The sequence below is a fragment of the Paramisgurnus dabryanus genome, chromosome 3 (genome assembly GCF_030506205.2).
Source record: "Paramisgurnus dabryanus chromosome 3, PD_genome_1.1, whole genome shotgun sequence".
NCBI lineage: Eukaryota > Metazoa > Chordata > Actinopteri > Cypriniformes > Cobitidae > Paramisgurnus > Paramisgurnus dabryanus.
In genome coordinates, this window is record NC_133339.1 from 39,289,657 (window position 1) to 39,313,949 (window position 24,293).

Below are 24,293 nucleotides of genomic sequence, written 5' to 3' on the forward strand. Positions count from 1 at the left end.
GGCTTTGCTGCTTTTAACATTTCATATTTTTACTCTATACCCTGTTCCCAGATATTATACAGTTTGATATTATTTAAACTTACCTGAGATCTAATCATTAATCTTAATGTTAAATTAAAACATTAGTCTTTATTCAACAAAACTTTTATCTCACTTGTAGTATTGTTACTGTATATGACATTAGTATTACATTGAGTAACCACAAAACAAGCTGCAATAGTTTAATAGTTAATCTAGTATATAACCATATCTTAGCTGCTGAAATTTCCCGTGTTATGTGCTGTTGACTACTGAGTCAATGTCAATGAATGTGATGTTTGTTCCTTCTGTGTTCTGTGAACCCTAACAAGACTCTCTCAAATCTACTCTGCTTTAGATTATGTGTCTTTTGTTTTGTATTGTCTTTGAAATATATAATGCACAGTCAATACGGCTTGCTAAAAGAACTGAATATTTCATTTCTATTACATACTTCAATATGTGTCTGAGAAAGTGCCAATAGTTAAAATGAGTCCGTAAATAAATGTACAATATTCCTCAGTCACGCGTGTTTGCCTCAATTGATAAATAAGTGCACGCCAGATACATCCAGTGCATTTCTTCATAAACTGTCAACATATTTTCTCGTGATAAACTTGTGAACTTTACACGAAATATTGATGCACATCTCATGGCAGACGTTTTGGTTTGTACTTGGAGCCGATTCCTATGCAAGATGTACTTGTAAAGCAAATGCAAAGGCAATTCGTGAAAGGCATTATGTTATGTGGAATTTACTTGTCAGTGTGATATCCTTGGTTGTAAGGGTGAGGTAACACCAAAACTTTTGCCATGTGCGTACTATATGACTGTTAAATAGGGCTGAGATAACTCACTGAATATTCGATAATAGTCAATAATAATCAAAACAACGTGAGCTGCGCAGATGCACGTCTGCACCATACAGTGCAAGCTTGTTTATAAAGCATTACATGACCAGGGCTCCAGACTAACTTTTTCACTAGGAGCACAGTGGCCCCCAACTGAAAATCTTAGGGGCGCAAACAGAAAATTTAGGGGCACACACTGTAAATTAACATGCTAACCAAATATTCACATTTCTACTAATTTCCACTGTATTACTAATAAATACTTGATGATAGATTACAACGTGCTGTCTCAAATTCAGTGTCACATTTTATTGTGCACTTTTGGAAAAAAAAGGTCAAATTTACTGGTCGCACATGTGCAACTGGATGGTAAATTCAGTGGCACACTCTCAAATTTTGGGGGCAAAATGCCACCATTTGGGGGCAGTCTGGAGCCCTGATGACGATGTGAGACAGCGCGATGATTGACAGGACGAAGCTAGGGGGCAAAGTTTGTTAATAAAAGTTTAATTCAAGTGACTTTATCTTTGTTTGGAGCAGATGCTTCTGACTTTATAACCACGCAAATGACGTCACAGACCAAACTAATCGATAATGACATTATTTTCATTCTCGAATATTATCGACTTACGACATTGAATATTCGATTAGTTGTCACACCCTATTGTTAAAAAAGATGTTCGCATGTTTGTGTAATGTATCCTAAATAGCTCGACCCTGCATAATTTCAAAGGTTTTGTGCACTTCTCCGCTAATTTTTTTTTGGGGGGGTGGCTAAGATAGGGTTATTGTGTTTGTGTGATCCAGTTGTGTCCAGTGTACTCTAGCGGGACTCGATTTGTTTGTTGCTATTTGGTGCGTGAAACCCGGTTACTCGAGGGGTCACGAGGTAAAGTACGAGTTTTGCATTGAGTAGAGGCGGTCGATGGGATTTCCTATTCGCCCCGCCAGAACTCCAGCTTCGGCAGTCGTCAGGAGACAGTCACCGAGATGACTGAGGCTTCCATCGCTGTCCAAGTCGTGAAACACCGTCTCTGAGTCTAAAATTGAAGTAAATTCGGTTAAAAAAACAAACATGATGCCGCAAAATGCCGACTAAGCACTCACTAAACAATGAAACAACTATAGTAAGACTTGTGGCTTACCATAAGAGTGCATCTGCTCCGGGCCGAGCTGTGGCGGTGTGAGCCCGTGTCTGAACTGCTCGCTCGCATATATGTTCGGATCCAAAGCCAACAGTTGCTGGCGTGGCAGAGAGGAATACGAGAGCAGTCCATCCAGACCGTGACTGCTGGAGCCATCTGTGGAGAGACGGCATAGGGTTCACACCTTCAGTCAAACCACTTCACACAGTTGTCCGGTCGATTCGGACGCGTCTTACCCTCGCTGTCATCGTTACTCTGGCGCCCCCCTCTGCTCGGCCCCCTCCTGCCTCCGCCCATCTGCTCCTGTTCCTGCTGCTGCTGTTGCTGCTGCTGTCTGCGAGCGATCTTTTTCATCTGAGCACACAACAAACACTCGATGATGTCAGGTCTACCTGGCATGTTGGACAGTTGCATATTCTTGTATTAAAATCATTGGTCGGCATTTAAACTAAATCCACAGCTCGTCTGCATCGGTTATTGTCTCTTGGGTTGAGTCTTATATCACAAAATCACACTGAAAAGACTTTGGGTCACTGTCGTATCAAATTGCTGAAAACATTAAAGTTCTATAGGGATCATTACAGTACTCCAAATGACTTTATTGGCTTAATATATGTTTTCTGAAGCGAAACAATACATTTGTGAGAGAATGCAGTTTAGCGTTAAATTGAAATATCGAAATATAAACAAATCGTTAACGTCCAATCTCATTGGTTCCCATGTGTCTCGTGACTAGTCCTCATATGCGTGTTTATTGATGGATGTTTGTGTTTTTTTTGGAGTTTCGTTATTTGCTTGTAAGAAGGTAACGTTTTTTCAGCTTTATCTCACGAGGATTCGTACATATTTTACAAGTTGGCAAATTCGTATGAATTCGTACAAAGTCAATCATGCAAAACGAAAGATTTTCATAAAAAAAAAACAATACTGAAACCCCACCGCTAACCCCAACGTCACAGGGGCAAAGGCAAATTGTACAAAAATGTGGTCGTACGTTAGCCTGGTTAGCCAGACCTACATCAAGATGTAAGGTCTGGCAACTCTTCACACAAACGGCTCAATGCAAGGGGCGGGATATAAGGTTGTCCCTCAAAATGCCTCTGCACGCAATAGGATAGCGCTATGACGGATCAGAGCAACGAAGAAGGTGACGTAGTTACCGTAACCAGTCGGCAAAACTCCAAACACATCTTTCTTGCTTAAAAAGGACTTCAGTAGGGTTTATTTTCTCTTCTCTCAAAGAGAAACATAAGTCTAAGTCCTCCAGAGTCGCGGCCAAAGCCGCTTCAAAAGATAGCTGTTCGCCAGCAGCAGCAGCCATTCTCTGTTTTCAAGTAGGAACCGTTGCAGCTCTGTCGTCATCATGTTAAGCCCGCCCCACAGACGCTACACACGATGTGATTGGCCTGACCAAATTTTGGTTTTTGGACCGGTTAAGTGTATTGTGAGTGCCTAGACTAAACCCTGGCAGCAAATATATTTTGCGGCCGCTAGGGTGCGTCTAGATTTCTAGGCTAGTCGTACGTATTTTACGAGGTGGCTAATTCGTATTAATTTGTACGACCACATTGCCGCGAAGTAGCGTTGTTGGTTTTTTTCAACTAAAACATAAATTATGATGCTAAAGCATGATATTGAGATATTCAGACTGGAGATAAATAAGAGATGATTCATTGTTAAAACGAATTAATTAAGAGAGGATGACAGTCTACCTTTGCTCTTTGATTCTGGAACCACACCTGCACGACTCTCACTGTCAGTCCGGTCTCAGCTGCAAGGGTTTCTCTCACCTACAATGCATAGACAACATGCATGGGCTGTTTGTGTGTCTTTAACGCACACGTTACATACACAAATGGCCTATAACCACTAACCTTTCGGCAGGGTTTGGAAGACACCTCAAATGAGGCTTTGAAGGCGCGACGCTGTTGTGTGGTCAGGATGGTACGTGGTCTCTTTGATCTCTTGTGCTCTTTCCCATCATCCCCAGCTTTTCCCCCGGCAGAGATGCCACCACCATCTTCATCCTCACTCTTTACTGCATGAGAAAGATGAGCATTAGGACATGATCAAATTGGCTATATAACACATTTTGGAGATGAACGGCACCACAGTCATAAATACGACCGTGAAATTTAAGATTTTCTTAAAGACCTGTTTTTACGAGTTGGAGTACACCGGTACTATCTGGAAACGTAACTTTTTAACATTTTTGAAGAATTGTCATATTTATTCTTCACATTCACAAGTTTAACACCATTATCAAAAGAGCAATGATAGACCAAGTGTTTTGTCACGTGTTTGTAACATGGACAAATTAGACATTTGCAGCTTTTCCAAAAGAACATACAGTAAAGTTGTTTTCACAGTGGTGGTGCATCTAAATGGGCCATTCCTTGTTTCCTCAACCAAAGCAATGAGGACCTAGATTTAATTAAATACATTTACATAAATATAAAATTCAACAAAAAGGGCAGGAATCCCAGCTAACAAAGAAACGTTTTAAGAATGTTCCTTGATTGTTCCAACGTTCCCAAAAACGTTAAGCCAACATTTAAAGTGTCCAGTTTTTAATTTTTTAAGAACATTAGTTCATCATCATTTTCAAATTATTAGGTTTTAATGTTCACACAATGTTTAAAACAACTTCTATCAACTTTTTTGCTTGCTATGTAAATGATAGAGAAATGCATTTTATTATTTTAAAACTGTTATAAAACATTATTTTTGAATGTTTTGTAAAAAAATATTGCTGTAGAAAACAATTTACTAAAGTTAATTAAAGACACCATTATGGTGATCAGTGTTTAATTTAGTTTGACTCTTGACATTTTGTTGCTAGCTTTTCCCTGGTTGCATTAACTTTGTATGTATAAAGCACATTTGTTATGGTAATGTAAAGTTAATAGTGCAATTCTGTGGTGGTTGGCACATAATGGTAAAGATCATCATCTAATTAATTAACAAAAATTAACCGCCATGTACTTGGAACGCACAAACATCAAGAATCAGAGAAAGAATCTCAACAATGGTGACAAAGAAAATTTTAAAAAGTTATTATTTATCCATGCCACAGTGCGTGCTGGAAGTCCTGGGTGAGATTTGTAATTTGTTGATACCCAGCATGCATTGCAGCATGACGTTTTTCATTTATTTGTCACCATTGTTATTAGATTCATACTCTGATTCTTGAAGTTTGTATGACTAAATAACACAGTAGTTAATTTTTTATGTGCATAGTGTTTCAAAATCCCCAATATTAACAAATTGTACTATACTGTAGTATCACATTATTGATGGAAAATACTTTCGATGAGTGAGTAAGCAATTAATTAATAACTCAAATCACTAGATGTTGGGTACTGCCATCAGATACTAACCACAACCTATATACTTAATTACCAGCTTTTTTGCCATAACAAACCTGATTTTACACTCAAAGTTATAGCCTTGGAAAATCTAGTAAGCTATAAAAGTCAAGGGTCAAGAGTCAAACTGAAACACACACTGATCACCATAATGGTGACTATAAAGGGGTCATATTATGAGAGTTTTTTGTAAAATAAGTCTTTGGTGTCCCCATAATGCTTATGTGAAGTTTTAGCTTAAAATACCCAAAGATAATTTATTAAAGCATGTTAAAATTCCCATTGTGCAAAAATGTGCCCTTTAAAATGCAAATGAGCTGAAGAAATGCAAACACTGATTGCAATGATGGTGGTTTGTTGAAATTGTACTTTCAATTCTTTATTTCTCTCTTTCTTTCTCTCTACACTAAATTGCAGTGCCGTGGTTGGATAGTGCAGATTAAGGGGGGCGGTATTATTGTAATTAGCATTGCTACCTACCTCACAAAACAGGCAAAATCTGAACCACCAAATGTTTCACGTTTGCAAAAAATGGCTTATCAAAACTAAGTTACTGGGTGGTTCTTTTCACGTTTAGTATCTAGATTATAGAAGCACTGGGGACCCAATTATAGCTATGGATAAAGTTAGATTTTCACATCATGACCCCTTTAAATGAAACAAAACATCAACATCTAAGCCTTATAAGTGAATTGTGTTTTCTCTAGCAATAATTTTACAGAACATTCAGAAATAATGTTTTATTACAGTTTTAAAATAATAAACTGCAATGTTTCTCTATCATTTACATAACAAGCAAAAAGTCAATAAAAAACAATGTTTTAAACATTATGTGATCATTAAAACATGGCAATGTTAATTTTTTTTAACGTTCAGACAACTAAGAAATGTTCTTATAACATAAAAAAACTGGACACTTTATGTTAACATAACATTTTGGGGAACTTTTCTCTGTTAGCTGGCATGTGCTTTTAAGCCATTATTGTGTTTTGACTTACATATAGGACATTAATCCAGTGTTCACTTGTACCTGACTCAGTAGGGGCCGGGCTGATGGCAGCCAGCATCTCTCTCTCTTTCTCATAGTCTCCCCGGCAAAGCAGCTGTCCCTCCTTCAACACAAACTCATCACCTCTCTGTAGCCGACGTTCACACTCACAGCAGCTGAAACAGCCCAGGTGATACACCTGTCCCAGCACACGCATGATGAGCTCCGAACGGCTGATCGCCTGTAGACACGCGCTGCATTTCCTCACAAACAACCTGAGAGAAACAAATAGACATGATAGTGTTTTTATGCAATGTTTCGTGTGTAACACTGGGTGGCAATATTTGACAACACAAAAGATGTCACACAAGCGCAACTGAAGTGTGATGTATACGATTTCATAGTATTTACATTTGGCAAGTTGCATTTTTTATCATCAGCATAAGGAATCGAACCTATAACCTTGGTGTTATTAGCGCATTGCTCACCAGATGCAAACAAAGGAAACCTCAAACATACCAAAGATTTCCTTAAATGATCAACTGCTACAAAGTAAAGTGAATTGGCAGACGTGAGCAAATGCATTAAGGTCATTTGTTACGTCTTTACCGTTTAGATTGCCCATCAAGCATCACCCTTAAATCCCCATCAAACTCCTCATTTTCCTCTTCTCTTCCCTCCTACCCGCTGGATATTTTCTGCCAGAATTCCCTGTCCTCCCTCCCAGTGTCCCTCCCCAGCTCAGTGAAACTAATAAAGACAGGATTAATTAGATTGTTGTTTAAACAGTGCGATGCCCAGACAGACGCTGTAAACTCATAACCAGGGATTGAGGGTAGCATGGGGTTAATCTCTCGCCTTTCTTTTTCACACACTCAAATAAACACGCCGTACTCGCGCGCACACACACACATTCGCCAGAACGTATACGGCCGTGCACGTGTACTCTCATCAATATTGACAGGTAGCCACAGATGTACCTGTAGACGCTCATATGGTGTTTATGAGAGTCTAATCCTTGTGCACATTTCATTAACCCAAAGCAACATGCACAGGAAATAAATGTGAAAGCTTTAGTGAACTGGACGAAAAATGGTGCGAAACTCACTCCCAAATATTTAGGGTGGTTGCCTACCGCCCCATATCAATAGGACGCGCCCTTTCTTTTATACTCTAGATATGGCTTTGACCTGTAGTTAGGCTTGTGGGATAAGGTTGACAAACCTCAAGTCAATGGCACAAACAGTGCAGGGCAAAGTTTAATACTTAAGGGTTAATAGTTTTCTTGGAGCTCAGTTGGTAGACCATTACGTTAGAAGCAAAGGTCATGGGTTTGATCCCATTTATCGTATTGATAAAATGTACTTAAATGACCTGTCAGTTGCTTTGGATAAAACTTTTGTATCAGTAATATTAATAATGTTTGCCTTATCAAACAGAAGACTATAAAAAAATACAGACCAGCAAAGAAAGAAGGATGCTGTCACTATAAAAAGATATAAAACTGATTTCTTCAGAGGAGCCAATTAAATATGATAGATAAATAACAGAAACGTTCACAAAGTTAGGGTTGGATGGCAGGAGTTGTGTTGTGTCCATATTGTGTGTGTGTGTGTGTGTGTGTTAAACAACCCTGACTGCACGATATGAAGGTGTCATATCAGAAATCTGCTGAAGTGAGAGACGGCCAGGTCCACATTATAGTCTCTCTAATCTGCACCGATGTGATGATCCTGTCCGAAACGCAGCTGCTACGGTTAATCTCTCTCAATCCGTTTGCCAAAAACGCCAAATTACCCAAATCACCACCTACTAAACACTGATCCAAGAACATCAACACCAAAAATCCCTGAGCCAAATCCTTAAAGCAACAGCAGGAGAGAAACTCATCCAGGTCATATTTTACGCTAAAATTAAAAGAAATAAGAAATCAATTGCTGTTTTTAAGGACATTGAATTTTTGTGTTGTAACATTATTGATATGACAACTATACAGTCAATCATTCTTATTTTAAATGTAATTCATCATTAAGAATTAATCTTGGGAATTATCAGTGAAATGTATGGATGATGGGAGGAGCTTTATTGCCATAAAATAAAATAATGCAAAAATCTTTGTGGGTTTAAGAACAGGCTTCAGTTTCTTTATGCAATATATAATTTGTCCTGAGGCTCACTTGGTAGAGCAATGCATTAGCAGCGCAAAAGCCTTTGGGTTTAATACCAGGAAACATCAAAAATTCTCATTGCAATTTGTACGTATTTTACGAGGTGACTCATTCGTAAGACCAAATTCATACGTTTTTGATTTGCTTTCACCTGGTGACGCTGAGTTTAAGGGCGGGCATAAGGGTGGGATATCCTTATCGTGTTTTTTTTCTAGTATGTTTTTGTATAATTCATTTTGTACAAATTCATTCGAATCATAAAATTAGTACGAATTTCTGTAGGATCAAGTTGGAAACAAACGTACTGATAATATTGTATACATCAAATCAATGTAAGTCACTGTAAAGCCCGGTGTTTTTTTACGTGAACGTACGTGCATGGTCAAACGCACAAATAGTTTATTTGAACGCAGACGTTTGACACATACGCATTGCGACAAAATGCATTGCATCCCCTGGGCTACAAACTACATTTTATTGTAAATGCATGCGCGACCTGCTCATACAAAGTAGTTAAAAAAAACTGACGGTGGGCAAACTTTGTACGTGTAGGACGCATATATGCGTACAGAAGAATATACTATGTAGCCCAACGTATGCGTAAAAATGGGACTGTACTTTTAACTTCATCCGAATGCTTAAATGTACAAATTCTTTTCTTTATTGTATAAACTCTCACAGAAAAAAATCTGAAAAAGTTGTAAATGGGTGCATGAAAAATAACCGATTTTCACATTTTAACACAGATCTGAGGGCCAGAGTTACTAAAGGTTAACTGCGAATATAATCTCAGACACTGTGAATCTAGCTTGGACAAAAGTAATTACGAGTACAGAGGGAAACCAGGCAGTATGTATGTGCAAACCGCTGATGATATTAATATTCAATAAAGTTTGACATAAATCTACAGAAAAAATCCTGACGTGGGTGCCAAACCCATGCACGAACACATCGTTTTACACAATCAAACACTTCCTATCATACTTACACTGTTTATCAGAGCCTCTGGTGCATTTTTGTATATATTGGGAACCAGTATGTAAATCATACATGTACATATAATTGCACGGGTGTGTGTGAAGGAGAGAGAGAGAGAGAGAGAGAGAAAGCGAGAGAGCGGATATTGCTGTGAGGAAAGGTGGCTCAGAGCCAGGGATTCGTAATCACATCATCTTCTTTTATTAAATCTCACTGCACTGCTTCTGCGTTATTAAAATCTCCCAGCATTCCCCACAACCCGCTCCCACCGCCCTCCCTCCCCGACACGCACGCACGCCAATATTCACGACCATGAAATATGAGAAAACCAACAGGTAGCTGATAAAAATGTACATCAGACCACTCATCCGCGTAAGAGAAAGCACAGGTGAGCAGCTAATGTACTGACACACATTATGGCAGCCCTTGAATCAACACACATGTATTACAGTTATACACAAAGCTATTCGGCTAATTATTATTGGCTGGATACAAACTTTCATTTTCTAATTATGTTTTATTGCATTGAAACTAAGCATTGATCACGGGTGTTTGGATCTATGCTAATGAAGCAACAGACAGTGTCATTACACTGATATAATTATTCATCCAGGAGTCTTTGAAACTTACAGTAATGGGATTTTTACCTCTCTCTGGTGTCTGAACATTGCGACTTTTATTGGTTTTCACGTAATGATCATGTTAATGTATCAATATGGTAAGTTATTACAAAGTTTTTTTTTAGTACACTGTCAGAAATAAAGGTACAAAACTGTACCTTTTTTGTGGCATTATTGGTACTCTACTGTTAAAACTTTCTGTAGAAATTACAGTATTACTGGCAGCTGTTTGCCAGTAACTTACTGTAAAATGTTATTTATGTTTTTTACTGGCAACCGTTTGTTCAAAGTTAAATGAACAATAAACATTAACAAGTCTTTACAGAATAAAACTAAAAAACACCCTCATGACCGGAACCAATACCTAAAGGAAAAAAACTGAAAAAGGTTGATGAGGATTTTTGGTTCCCAGAATGCTTTGCATGAGGCTGTTATTTTATACTTTTATTCTGTAAAGACAAAGACTTGTTAATGTTAAATGTTCATTTAACCTTGAACAAATGGTTGCCAGTAAATAACATACATTTAAATCTACAGTAAGTTACTGGCAAACAGCTGTATAACTACAGCTAATTTATTACAGTGAGTTTTGTACTTTAACAGTTATATTAAACATTAGTGATTGGACAATATATTGTAAATGCCGATATATCAGCCGATATCTGAAATTGATTCTGCCGATAAATCTTTTCAAACGGCCAGTAAATTTTTTTTATTACTTAAATTTGATGTTTGTAATAAAAGACACTCAGTGTCACTCAGTGTAAAGCCAAAGTCTGACAGACAGTAAAATGACCAATCATTATTCACTTTTAACATGACGTTATGTTGTGTCACACATAGATATGTATAAAAGCTAGATGTCACGCCCGCGCTGCTGGCCAATTAAGTGGAACGTCCGCATTTTGGCGGCCATCTTACCACAGGGCGCTCGCTCACTCGTAGCATTGAGTTTGAATGTTGCAGGTACTTTTAAATGACCATAACTTCCTTAATTTTTTACCGATTTTCAAATGGTTTGGTTTGTTATAAACGTCAAAGATGTACCTATGACACTGCATACTAAAAAAATACAAAAAAATCATGAAACATGTTAAAGCATCCAGAATTATAGCCACACGTTTGTAAGAAACCAAACCGTTTGAAAATTGGTAGAAAATTAAGCAAGATATGGTCATTTAAAAGTCCCTGCACCATTAAACACAACGCTACGAGTGAGCGGGCTGGGCTGTCTGTGGTAAGATGGCCACCAGGTGATGATGTTAGAGACTCCTCCGTAATAAATGTTATGCATAACATATGTTTTTTGTCTCTTATTTACTGTAATAATATTTGTGTTATTTCGACAAAACAGCTTTCTTAATATCTGCATTGGCCGTAAAAAAACATATTGGTCAACCAGCATTAAACAATCCAATGTTGTACCTTTTTGGGTACTTTAATCCACCTTAAAGATCATTTGTGTATCTTTGTACCCTTAAAATGTTACTGGTACAAAATTGTCCCTAAAGTTACATAATAGGTCCACAAAAGGGTATATTATTGAATCCAAAAAGGTACCAAAATGAAGGTACCACCCCAAATATGTACCGGTCACTGGGGCATTACCCTTTAAAATGGTACTAATGTGGACCATAAGGTACAGATATGTATAGATTTGATGCTGATATGTATTTTTGAGGCCGTCCAGGGCTCCAGACTAACTTTTTTCACTAGGAGCACATTGGCCCCCAACTGAAAATTTTAGGGGCGCAACCAAAAAATTTAGGGGCACACACTGTAAATCAACATGCTAATCAAATAATCACATTTCTACAAATTTCCACTGTATAACTAATAAATACTTTGATGATAGATGCAGAAAGTACAATGTGCTGTTTCAAATTCTGTGTCACATAAAAAAAAAAAGGTAAAATATACTGGTCGCACATGTGCGACTGCATGTAAAATTCAGTGGCACACTCTCAAATTTTGGTGGCAAAATGCCACCATTTGGTGACAGTCTGGAGCCCTGCTGTCTGTGGTATCAATATGTACCTCTGAGTTACCGGGCGTAAGCATTGACCCTTCCCATTCACTTTTAATGGGTGATGTCATGCGTTGCCGTACTGAATTGTGGATCCGTTAACGTCACATCACTGCAGAAGTTTAAAATTTCTCAACTTTTAAAGCGCCAACGCATGCGTCAGCCAATAAGATCACCTCATGCAAATAACCTAGTGCGAGCCAGCCAATTACGTTTATGCAAGACCGGAGCATGTGTTGCGGCCACTGTGATTGGCTGTTGGCCACGCTTCAGACAAGGCTTCTGTCAAGCGTTAATGCTTTCTGTTTGAATATATCGTAACTCTTTAGGTGCAAGATACTTTTTGACAGGGTATCGCCCCATATGGAGTACATATTTGCTGACAGTGTATGGAACAAATATTCTGAGATCAAAAAATAGTCTTTCTGTTTTGGATTTTCACAATGGAGAAATTTTTAAGTCATTAGTTTTTTAAAAGATAAAAAAGACAGCGAAAAATGAAAATTATCCCTCAAGCCATCCGAGTCGATGGATTTTGAAGCCCAAAAAAGTGAGGAACCAAAAATAGTTGTGTGACATTGCTGTGAAGAACGCTTTATACTTTTATTTTAAGGGTGTGTATTTTTCCAGCTTTCTTTATCTCTGTACGTTTTTTATTTTGCCTCTTTTTTGCTTCTATTGCTAGTAGTTTTTATTCAATTTAAAACTATGGATTCTGACAATTAAGATGAAATATCCCATGACTGGCTTCATGATATGATAAAACAAAACAACAGCTCACATGCAGCAGTCCTCAAAAGATGACACAGTGAATATGCAGTACGGATTCACGTTTAACATCACAACTTACTTACTGTCACATAGTCAATGACAACATGACCCGTTCATACATTATAACCAAACTGTGTTTTCTGCGAGATACTCAGTTGTGTACGGACCGACAAAATCGATGCGTTGAGTTGTGCGAGGTGAGAGTGAGTGCGTGTATGTGTGTGTTTGGATAAAACGGCTAATCCCCAGGCCACCAGAACGCAATATCCTGTCAGCCAGATTCTCATTTCCTGTCTCTCCGTGGCACAGCGAAAAAAGAGCACGTGAAGGGGGAGAGCGGGGGATTCGTTGCCCCAGAAACAGAAGATACGGCGGTCCTGTTTGAGAATATCTATGGCATTATTCCTATCTCCCCCCCCCACTCTCATTTTTTGTCGTTCTTCTTTTATTATCTCAGATTTAATAAAGCCAAGGCGAGCAGCTTGTTCTGCCATGAAACATTTATTAGCCGTCTGTAATGAAATTGTTGTGCGGGAGGCGAGATGATGGAGACTCATCACACATTATGCAAAAACAGTGGCAATATCGCAGGAGGAGACACCTCGAGCTCATCTCTCCTCTTCCTCTGTGCACCTCTGTTTGTCACCTCCACGACCCCCTGACATCCACTGAGCTCTCCTTCGCTCTCTTCATCCCATTCCTTCCCTATTTCTCTGGACGTCTGCTACGGAGGCTCAAAACCATGTGGCCACAAAACACGTTATCCAGGAGCGGTGAATCTAACCGAATATCTAATGAGGTTCCTGGCATGAAGCACCGCAATCTATTTATGTTCCCAGCTGAAGCAACCTCTAAACAAAATCACAGACTGTGCTAAACACATAAAAATAAACACATCATCTAAAACTTGACTTTACATTTCTCAACTTGTTAGTAATACCAAACATGCACTGCCATTGGAAAGGAAGCCAGTAAGTGTGTGAAAGCGCAGTCATGCATCTCAAGAGATCCTCTATACTTTTAAAAATAAAGGTTTCCAAAAGTTTTTAGTCAAGCTGTATGGTTCCAAGAACCTTTAGCATCCACGGAAACTTCAAAAGGTTCTTTATAATAGAAAAGGGTTCTACACTATTAAAGGTGCTTAAAAGGTTCCTTACAACGATGTCATAGAAGAACTATTCAGTCAAATAAATATTTCCTTATCTAAAGTACCCTTTAGCACTAAAAAAGAGCCTTTTGTGAAACAGAAAAGTTCTTTAAGAGTTAAAGGTGCAGTGTGTACATTTTAAAAGGATCTCTTGAGAGAAATGCAAAATAATATACATAACTATAATATCAGTGGTGTATAAATAATGAACTGTATAGTTTTTATTACCATAGAATGAGCCATTTAAATCTACATACAACGCGGGTCACCACATGGAAGTCGCTATCATGTTTCTACAGGAGCATTAAATGTACAAACTGCTCTATAGAGCGCGCATTTCGTCACTACATCGATCACAAGTTTGTCCCGTGGCGGCTACCATAGCTTTTCTATGCGTTTCGAAATGGAGGGGTGAGCTGTGGAGCGAGCTGTTGGCTGCAATTTACAATCTCACCACTAGTTGGTGCTAAAAATCTACACAGTGGAAGTCGCAATGAAATAGAAATTAAAAATGTAAATTTTTCAAAATATTGTGGTATTTTTTACAAACGATTATGATATTGTATAATCTTTCATCAAAATGCAAATCTCCTCCCCTCCTCGAAACGATCTCTCTTTAATTCCAATCATATGGTATGGTAAGTGGACGGGGTCCGGGAAAAGTTCGCAGATGAATTCAAGTCCAACCCTAAAAATGTTTATTTCATAAGCCGTTTCACCCAGATATACGTCACCACGGGGGAAAAAAGACAATCGCTACTTCTGTTTCATGGCAACCCATCCTCACCCCATGTCGTCAATATTTGACGACACTTGACCATTCGTCAATATGTGACGGGGAGGGTATACCTTTCGCGTCATTTTTTGACGAACTGGGGACTTCAATACTATTACGTCCGTTGCATTCTCTTTCCTATTTTCTTACCATTTTCGCGTCGGTTTAGGGTTAGATTTACATAATGACATCCCTACCCAAACCTAACTCTAACCCCAACGCCAGGTGACAACTGTTTCTAACCCCAACGCCAGGTGACAACTGTTTAATTTCGCGTACACTGTTTAATTTCGCGTACACTGTTTAATTTTGCGTAATCTAACCCTAAACCGACGCGAAAATGGTAAGAAAATAGGAAAGAGAATGCAACGGACGTAATAGTATTGAAGTCCCCAGTTCGTCAAAAAATGACGCGAAAGGTATACCCTCCCCGTCACATATTGACGAATGGTCAAGTGTCGTCAAATATTGACGACATGGGGTGAGGATGTGTTGTTCATGGTGACTTTAAAGGTTCTTTATGGAAACATTAACCAAAAATTGTGCAACGTGAAGCAACTTATTTTTGAAGGATACAGGAGTGGTTTCCCAGACAAGACTAGGCCTTAGTTTAATTAGGAAATATAACAAGTTTTAACGAACATGCCTTTCTAAAAACATTACCTGTGTACATTTTGAGGCAAAACAAAGGGCACTGATTTATTTTAAGATATTGGGGTGGTGATGGTGCAATGTATAATACACACCTTTGGTGTGAGAGACCCGGGTTCGAATCCACTGTGACACACCATTGTGTCCCTGAGCAAGACACTTAACCCCTAGTTGTTAAGTTAATGTGAAGACGCGTTGACATGCGTCTGGAGGTCTCACGCCGCGAATGAGGCGTTTAGCATGGCGCGGCAGACGCAATTCCGCGCGAATTGAGCAACTGGCGCGGCACGCACGAATGGTTCATTTTGTGCATTTTGCGTTTGACGCAAATTTGCGGCTGATGCCCGAGTTGAAAAATTTGAACTTGGGCGGATTTTCGCACCACGTTAACCAATCAGGAGCCTGCTTGCTGCAGTGGTGGCAGCCCCGCCGGAGTCACTCATTCAACATGAAGGCTTGATATTGTCCGTGAGCAGTCACCCGGAGCTATACGACATAAATTCTTATTTCTATAAAGACAGGAATAAAAAGGACCTCGGTTGGAAGAGTGTCAGTGAGGACATTGGGCAACCTGGTAAATTGTACACATTTCACTTTTGAGTCACGTGACGTTTATCGACCCGCGCCGTTTATTTTCCCCCTATAGTAAGGTGACCAAATACAAACCGATAACTCTCACGATAAATGCACAATCAACATCAGTCATCCTGCAAACAGACAACCGCATAGGACTTGCCCCTCCCACAAGAAGCGGATTTTGCCTCTTACATGCGTCAAATGCTTGCTTTTTCCGCATTCAAACTGTTCAAGCGGAAAACTAGGCGCGTTAGACGCGATTTTGACGCCTCAAACGCAGCTGGTGTGGATTTCCCTGTCCGGGAAACCGCCCCTCAGACTACCCTGCTGAAAAAACAGCATCAAACCAGCATGGGTCACCAGCATACCTGCACCAAAACACAACATATGCTGGTATGCTGGTTTTTTCAGCAGGGTATAAAAAGTAATCTTTGAAAGTTTCCTCACCTTGTGTAGGGTGCATCCCTTTGCCCCCCCCCAAAGAAAACTCATAACATGAAATAATTTCCAACTTAGAATTTGAATTAAACAAAACAAATTAAATCATACTTTTCGCTGTTGGTCACTTGCCTTATTTGAGGTTTAATTGCAGAGACTTTATGATGAATTAATGTATTTTAAATGAATCCCCATTGGGCTCTTACGCCCCTTAAGGGGGACCCACCCCCCCAGTTTACGAACCTTTGTTTTATGGCATCACAGACTTAGTCTACAACAGAGATTTGTTTTACCCATTATATCATCCATCAAGTGAAATTTCTAAGTCCGATAAGCTTTGAAAAGTATACGCAGCCATCTTCACAACAAGCCACACAATGTAAAGAATAACTGAGGTCCATTGCAGAAATGGTTTAGGTTTTGAGAAATAATAATAACGGGTTAACTCACTAAAAATGAATGTTTTTCCATTATGTTGGCTATATTTACAATGGGAATAGGTACACCTTCATGAAAAACAGAAAGACATTTTGATGTGTACGCATATTCTTTACATACTGTACAGTACAATGAAACAAATAAGGACTGAGTCTGATACCATCACTCTTAAAAAGAAAGGTTTTTAAGCTTTAGACATTTTTTTTTTAGCTAAATGGTTCCATAAAAAACCTTTAACATCCACAGAATCTTTCTGTTTTAAACACACTTTGTAGTGAAAATGCTCTCTAGATGATCCAAAGGTACGCATTTGTCAGAAAAAATGGTCCCTAGGTGTCACTGGGGCTGTGCCCTTTTTTAAAGTATTAGCTTTGCACCTATAGAGTTCATATTAGTGCCTCATACCAAATGTTTACATATTTGTACCTAAATGGTACATATTAGGACCTTTTGAAAGGGTATTGCCCCAGTGACAGCTTGGGACCATTTGACTAATGGTTCTTTCAAGAATGTCTTTTGAAGAACCAAAAATGCATCTTCTATAGCATCGCTATTAAGAACCTTTTCTAGCACTTTATTTTAAAAAAATCTCCATTTGTGTTCCACAATAAGAATTTGTAAGTTGTTTGGGTGGAGATGTTTTCTTTGTGCGACTGGCCATTTAGCTACTTCAATATAGCTCAATTTCAGTTTATTGACTCAGTAGCAAATCCGAGGTACGGCAACATCCCACAGCAAAGCCCATGTGTCATATTTCTCTTTGACAGTACAACAACTCTCTAAGCACAACACAGCTTGTAGTCATGTCTAGGAACATAATTAGCAGCATTCCCAATCAACGCCCCCCTCCCTCTCCCACAAACACACAGACACATGATTAAGTGAAAATGTGGGATAAATGGAGAGATAAACTGATTGGTGTCACCGCGGCTATAAATCTCAACAAGTAGGAAATGAAGTTTAGAACAGAAATATTATTAGAAATCAGACAGTGATGGACGAGGTAGAGAAGAGAGAGATTCGCGAGGAGCGAGAGAGAGAACAAATGAAAGGTGAACATTTTTGTTGCTCTTATATTGCTCATGAGACTTAATCCAATTCTCATGTTTCATTAAAAATTCGTCTCGGACGTTTCTCATGAAATTCCTTTTGAGATATAAAAATAGAAAAGTCGTACTAAATTGTACAATATAACTCACTGTTTTCTAGAGGAAACAAAGGATATATATTAAAGAGATATCATTTATTGTTTTTCTTTTTAGTGCATACATTTACATCGAGGATTTCATGTGGTTATGCTTCCCACAGAGTGATCTATTAAACATGGGGCATCTTAAATATCCACTTCTCAGTGTCGTCTTGGGGAAGTCGAGTCTTGGGGTAAAGGAGGGGGCTGATGGGCCGCTGAGACCCTCAGTTGTCTAATTTTCTGCCAGGGATCCAGGCACCGTACCCTGGGGCTGAGAGCTTTTATTGGTCTGGGACTGGTTTCACCAGCATGGTTATCTACTGGCTGTGTAGTGACAAAGACGATGGCTAGTATTTGACTATTTTTTATGGATATTTAAGGACAACACGCACTGAGGAATGCAGTGTTAAGAAAAAGATATGTATTTACTTTTCTAATGCACATACCTTGTTATTTGGTATACAATATATGCACTATCATTCTTCTTTATTTTAAAAGAAGTTTGTTCTTTATAATCCCCAAAAATTACTTTTCAACCCTTCTCTGCCAACTACCGCGCTTCATTCTGGTATGTACAGTAACACCAACATTTTATAATATAAGAGATAACCTCAAATTTTTAAAATGGAGTTTCACACAGACCGAATGAATGAACCTTAAAAATTAGTTTTCATGATTGAATGTAGTCAAATTAATTCCATCGTTTTTGACAGAATAAGTTAATGTCATCACACACAGGATTTTCTCAATGTAATAAAAAACTACAGTTTTTGCAGACACACCACAAGAATAGCGCACACACCTGGTGTACAGTATATTGAGGAGGGGTAAGAGGGCAGAAGTGGTGGGTGCTGATAGATATACAGCGAAAGACACAAGGAGACATTGTTGCTGATTCACTCAAGGTCACCAGCGCAAGACTGTGCCAGGTCTCCTCCACAAATACAGAACATACCATAGTGCAGACGCAGTACTACCAATAATAAAACTTTTGCAAAAAAAAAAAAAGGAAAACTTATATATGATGGACCTAAATTAAAATAAGAAATGTCAGGGGATAAAGAACGTACTTAAATTAATATATGTGACCCTGGACCACACAAAAATAAGTAGCACTGGCATATTTGTAGTAATAGCCAAAATACATTGTAGGAGTCAAAATTATCGATTTTCTTATGGTCAAAATCATTATGATATTAAGGTCATGTTTCATGAATATATTTAGTAAATTTTCTACCGTAAATATATCAAAACTGTATTTATCATCAGTAATATGTGTTGCCAAGGACTTAATTTGGACAACTTTAAAGGTGATTTTCTCAATATTAGTTTTTTTTGTACCATTAGATTCCAGATTTTCAAATAGTTGTATCTTGGCTAAATATTGTCCTATCTTTACAAACTATACATCCAAGTTTATTTATTATGCTTTCAGGTGATGTATAAATCTGTTTCTAAAAATGTACCCTTATAACTGGCTTTGTGGTCCAGGGTAACGTATATAACAAAAATACCAAAGCAACATGCTTTTGAATAGTGAGCAGTATCCTTTTAGATAAAATGATTTTTTGTATCGGTTGATCACTTTTAGCCTTATGACATCATTGTTACATGCAAAACTGAAAATTGATACAAATTAACAGTTTGATATTTCTGGTGGTATTTGCAGTTGCCTGTACAGTATACCACATTAACTTCATAAAGCTTACATTACAAAGCTATAAAAATATTTCTGATGTATAGAGTCATAATTTAGTGTGCATTACTTTGTAATGCTAATTAATGCATTATAATGTAAAACTTCAGTGTATTAAGTTTAAGTGTATTCATTTGCTAAATTTGAAGGAATAGTTGACCCAAAAATGAAAATAAGTTGTATTTACTGTAAATGTAAACAACACTGAGTTCTGTATGATCTAAAATGGCAGCACGACGGCTCCACGTCCGTACGTAAAATGATCATTGGTTCTCGTGACTAGTCATCACGTATGTCTAGACGAAACATGCAGTCACGAGATCCGCACGAGCCAATGATCGTCTTACTGTACATACCAACGTGGAGCTGGTGTGGTGCCATTGTGGATCATCCAGAACTTACAGTGCTGTTTACATTAAAATGCAACTTCTTATTGTCATTTTTGGGTGAACGATCCCTTAGCAAACCTTAGTACACTGAAGTCTTATCAAGCTTAAAATTTGTTTCACTTTGAAAGACTTGACCCACTGGAGTCCTTGATGATGGATGGGCTTCAAATATACGGCAACTATTCAATGCCAGGATATTAGGTTATTGTTAACCTCATATTTGGAGTTTTTTTTGGAAATCACACAATGATTATTGGGCCCCAGTTAAAGACCACTGGATTATATAATTTTCAAAAGATTTATTGGTTTAAAATCATAAATACAATTATTTTCTTAAAATTAAAGTAAAAAAATGCTTCTCTCTCCATTTTATTCTGTATTACTGCGGTCTCCTTTCCAGATCTACAGTAGGAGTGTCCACACTGCTCGACAGTGTCTAACACTTCTCACAACAGTGCAATATCAGCCCTCAAAAGCGTCCTTCAACTGTCTACACACCCTATGATATCACAGGGGAATTATGGTTGCCTGGAATCTCCCTCTGACCACAACTGAACTGACCCAGGGATTTACTAGCGTACAAACAGCAATGCCTGCACATAAGAGCTCCTTATGCATGGTCCAATTCATCAATTATACTCTAAAATCATCACAATTAAGAGGTAGTTAATCCAAAAAAATAAAAGTTCTATGCCTGTGAACATTTTGTGATTTAATGTTTTCTACACATTCTGTGAAAATATAACCTTGATTTCTTTAATATTGCCTAAGGTCATGTCTAAGAAAATCAATGTGAACTCAAACTCTGATGCTCCTAATATCAAAATTAGATTATATGAGCCTGGATTTCACAGACAGGGTCTCATATTATGTCCTGATTTATTAACTTTCTCCAGACCTGTATGATTTTCTTGACAATAGCAGATATTGGACAGGATGCTTTTCCAATAAATGAAAATGAACATATAGTGAAGAAAAATCATAGAAGAAAAATCAGAACAGATCCAGAATAAACATAACTATATAACTTTTGGTGAACTATTCCTCTAAATAAAAAATAAAAAAAGGAAATGTATTAGGCCAATTCTAAAATGGTTAAGAGAATCAAAGAGCATTTATATAAAACTGATGTGTATTTTCTCTAGATGTTTAGATATATTTGATTCAGTGTTCATGCATGTAGAGGCACAGGACGCACATGAATCTGTCTTACTTCTCGTAATCGTGTTTGCAGTAAAGCAGACGGTCGCGACTGTAGCAGGTTCCGCTCAGCGCGCTGCGACACACCGCGCACTTGACGCACGTCTCGTGCCACGACAGTTCATTCACGCGCAGGAGGAAGCGGTCTGCAATCGGAGACTCGCACCCTGCGCACACTTCTCCTCCTCCCACGTGCTCTGATGGGACAAAACAAGAGCAGGTGTCAGCTGAGGAGCAATGTGAAATGCTCAACGAGGGATTTAAATTCAATTATTAAATACACTTATAAAACAACAAATATTTTTTTGTTTATTATTAGGCCTACATATTTATATTAAAAACAATAAAAATTTATTTTTACATGTCAGCTTTGCCGTGCATTAATTGAATAAATAAATAAAAATAGTTATTGAATATTTTATGCAACGGAAAGGTTTAGTGGATGTTAAAGGTTTTTTCAGCTTGACCTTCAGGTAAAGGGACTTTTATTTTTTAAGAGAGTTTGCTCTTCAGTATGTTTTAAGGTTTTATACCGTAAGGTGTGGCAGATGGAGCCTGCTGAAGACATGATGGATTTTCCTCTGTTTTCATTCCGTTTCTTCTTTCTTTGGAGTGCTGACTGAATAAAAAACCAACAGAGATACATTTACAGAAACTCATCAGATAAATAAATCTGTGCGCGCGCATATGAAACGCAAGCATTCATTTTAATGTGTGCACACATTGCTATTGTTTTTATATAATTTAAATAAACACATAATGTCATGAAACTATTTAAAATGATTTTAAACATCACTTATGAGTATTCAAGTCTATCCACGGGCCAGCGGGGCAAAAGCCAAATCCAATGCGGCCCGTTTCTCCGTGTTCTTCTTTCTGTTTCTCTCTCTCTAGCAGCACAGTTTTGTCATTTTAATAAATTAGTCATACCTATTTTACATTATTTTAATGTGTTTAAATAGTTTTGAATGTTGCGCTCAAAGTTTATCTCTTTTAAAGCTTGTGTTCATCACACACAGTATGCAGTTGTCCGTAACAAAGTGTGCGGCTTTCTTTAACCTTCTGTAGACTCACGTTTTATATAGCTATTAAAATTATAATAATTTAGTAAATTACAAAAAATCCCAGTCGTGGAATTAAAAACAGAAATAGAGTCTATCAAGATTCAAAGCAAATTATTGTGGGCTATTTTTTCCAAAATATTTTTTTAGGACCATCTTTGAAAAAAAATTAAGGTTTGATAAAATAAAAATGTGAAACAAAAAGCCATATATAAGGTAACACGCATGATCAGTGCTTTGTTTCAGAATAACATTAAAATAGCCTATATTTATATTTGACTAACTAATGTATTAAAAGAAAATTTATTCTAAGTTATGATGTATAAGTATTATTATCTTAAATTGATTTCAAAATACTTCATTGTAACAGAGTTATTGTTTGTTTTTTATATATTTTAATAATAATAATCATAATAACATGTCCTTTTTGTTAAGTTTACTTTAGGTTAGGCTATTAAAAACTTTCAGCTTGACTGAAAATGTAATGTCGCATTTAGTTTTTTGCATGCTGCATACCTAATCTATTTCTTAATCATTATATTTAAAAACATTAATTAATTTGAGATGTTGGTCTTGTCATAATAATGCGCAAGCTCCAAAGTTTAGGAAAACAAATATTTAGGTCATAAGCATAAAAATAATAGCCTAATATTCATGATAATGCATAAATGCAGCTTTACCACATAGGCTACTGGTACAACTGATTTTTTTTGTTTATGAATTAAAATTATTTTATTTTGGTTTTTAAACATAAGTGTAAATACATACAAAACGTTTATATTCACACGCTTTTTATAGCCTATTTAATATTTATATTAACACGTTATCGCTCTCTGTTTAGTTTCTGCTAACTTACAAATGTTTAATATTTTACTAGGCTACAGCATTTGTTTTCAATAAAATGATCATATGGTTAAGATGGGAGAAACATTTCTTAATTCAACGAAATTAGAGACTATCCGCATTCAGCATTTAATTAAAAATAAAAACAACACCCCTTAATTTTTCCGAAATATATGTATGCTTTTGTAAGTAAAAAATATTAGTCTGAATTCTTAACAGACAGTCTTATATATGATCGCAAGCTCAATTGGTTCATTAACTCCTGTACAGTCAAAATATAGGCTATGCATGTCTATATAAACGTTATAGCCTATATGAAAGTGTTCGTTAAAGTAGCTACTAAATGTCAAGCAAAAAAAAAAGAGAGATAATGTCCGCATATTTACAGAGTAGACCTGTATGTATTGGATAAGAGCAGGTGATGCGACTTTCTCATCCTCGCACTTACCTTGTGCTAAAACACACTCCTCCTGAGATTTCTGTTGGTAACATCAAAATACCTTTAAAAAAGAAAACGGGCAGAAATCTTCCAAAACCTAAACTTTAGTGTTATATTCCAGAAATCAGGTAGTGGCGCAGGCGCATAGCGGGACTGAGCGCTGATCTTCAGCCGCTGTGATGATGGAGTGAAGGCTCGCGCACACAATGACTGCTAGAGATGACGAGAAGATGAGGGAGGGAGAAGAAAAAGACGAGCACTTACAAAGTAGATGTAGCCTATTGTATCAAAGCAACGTCTCTCTCTCTTTCTCTCTCTCTCTCTCTTACTGTTTGCACATACACACTCTCTCTCTTCATGTTTTGGAGAAACAGTTGATTTTTTTTATAGTTAATCGTAATCATGTTTCCTTGAACTACAAATAAACATTTAATAAATAATAAGAAAAAAAAATAATTGACAACATTTTTTATAAATTGCCTAATATTGGCCTTTTATACGTTAAAAACAAAGTAAGT

General features: G+C 37.5%; 2 protein-coding genes across 2 annotated transcripts in view; one reads left to right on the top strand and one right to left on the bottom strand.

Moving 5' to 3' along the window:
- lmx1al (LIM homeobox transcription factor 1, alpha-like) lies at positions 1 to 24,077 on the bottom strand. Its single transcript, XM_065263220.2, has 9 exons — positions 23,785 to 24,077; positions 21,966 to 22,051; positions 21,446 to 21,629; positions 6,413 to 6,645; positions 3,889 to 4,052; positions 3,727 to 3,804; positions 2,251 to 2,368; positions 2,015 to 2,170; positions 1 to 1,909 (listed from the first exon to the last, which is right to left on the bottom strand). Exons 1-9 carry the CDS (start codon positions 23,826 to 23,828, stop codon positions 1,752 to 1,754), a joined length of 1,221 nt encoding a protein of 406 aa, XP_065119292.1. The 5' UTR covers positions 23,829 to 24,077; the 3' UTR covers positions 1 to 1,751.
- The window catches only part of LOC135728603 (coiled-coil-helix-coiled-coil-helix domain-containing protein 5), a 31,224-nt gene that overhangs the window by 5,163 nt on the left and 1,768 nt on the right, over positions 1 to 24,293 (top strand). The gene's annotated exons all lie outside the window — the stretch shown is intronic.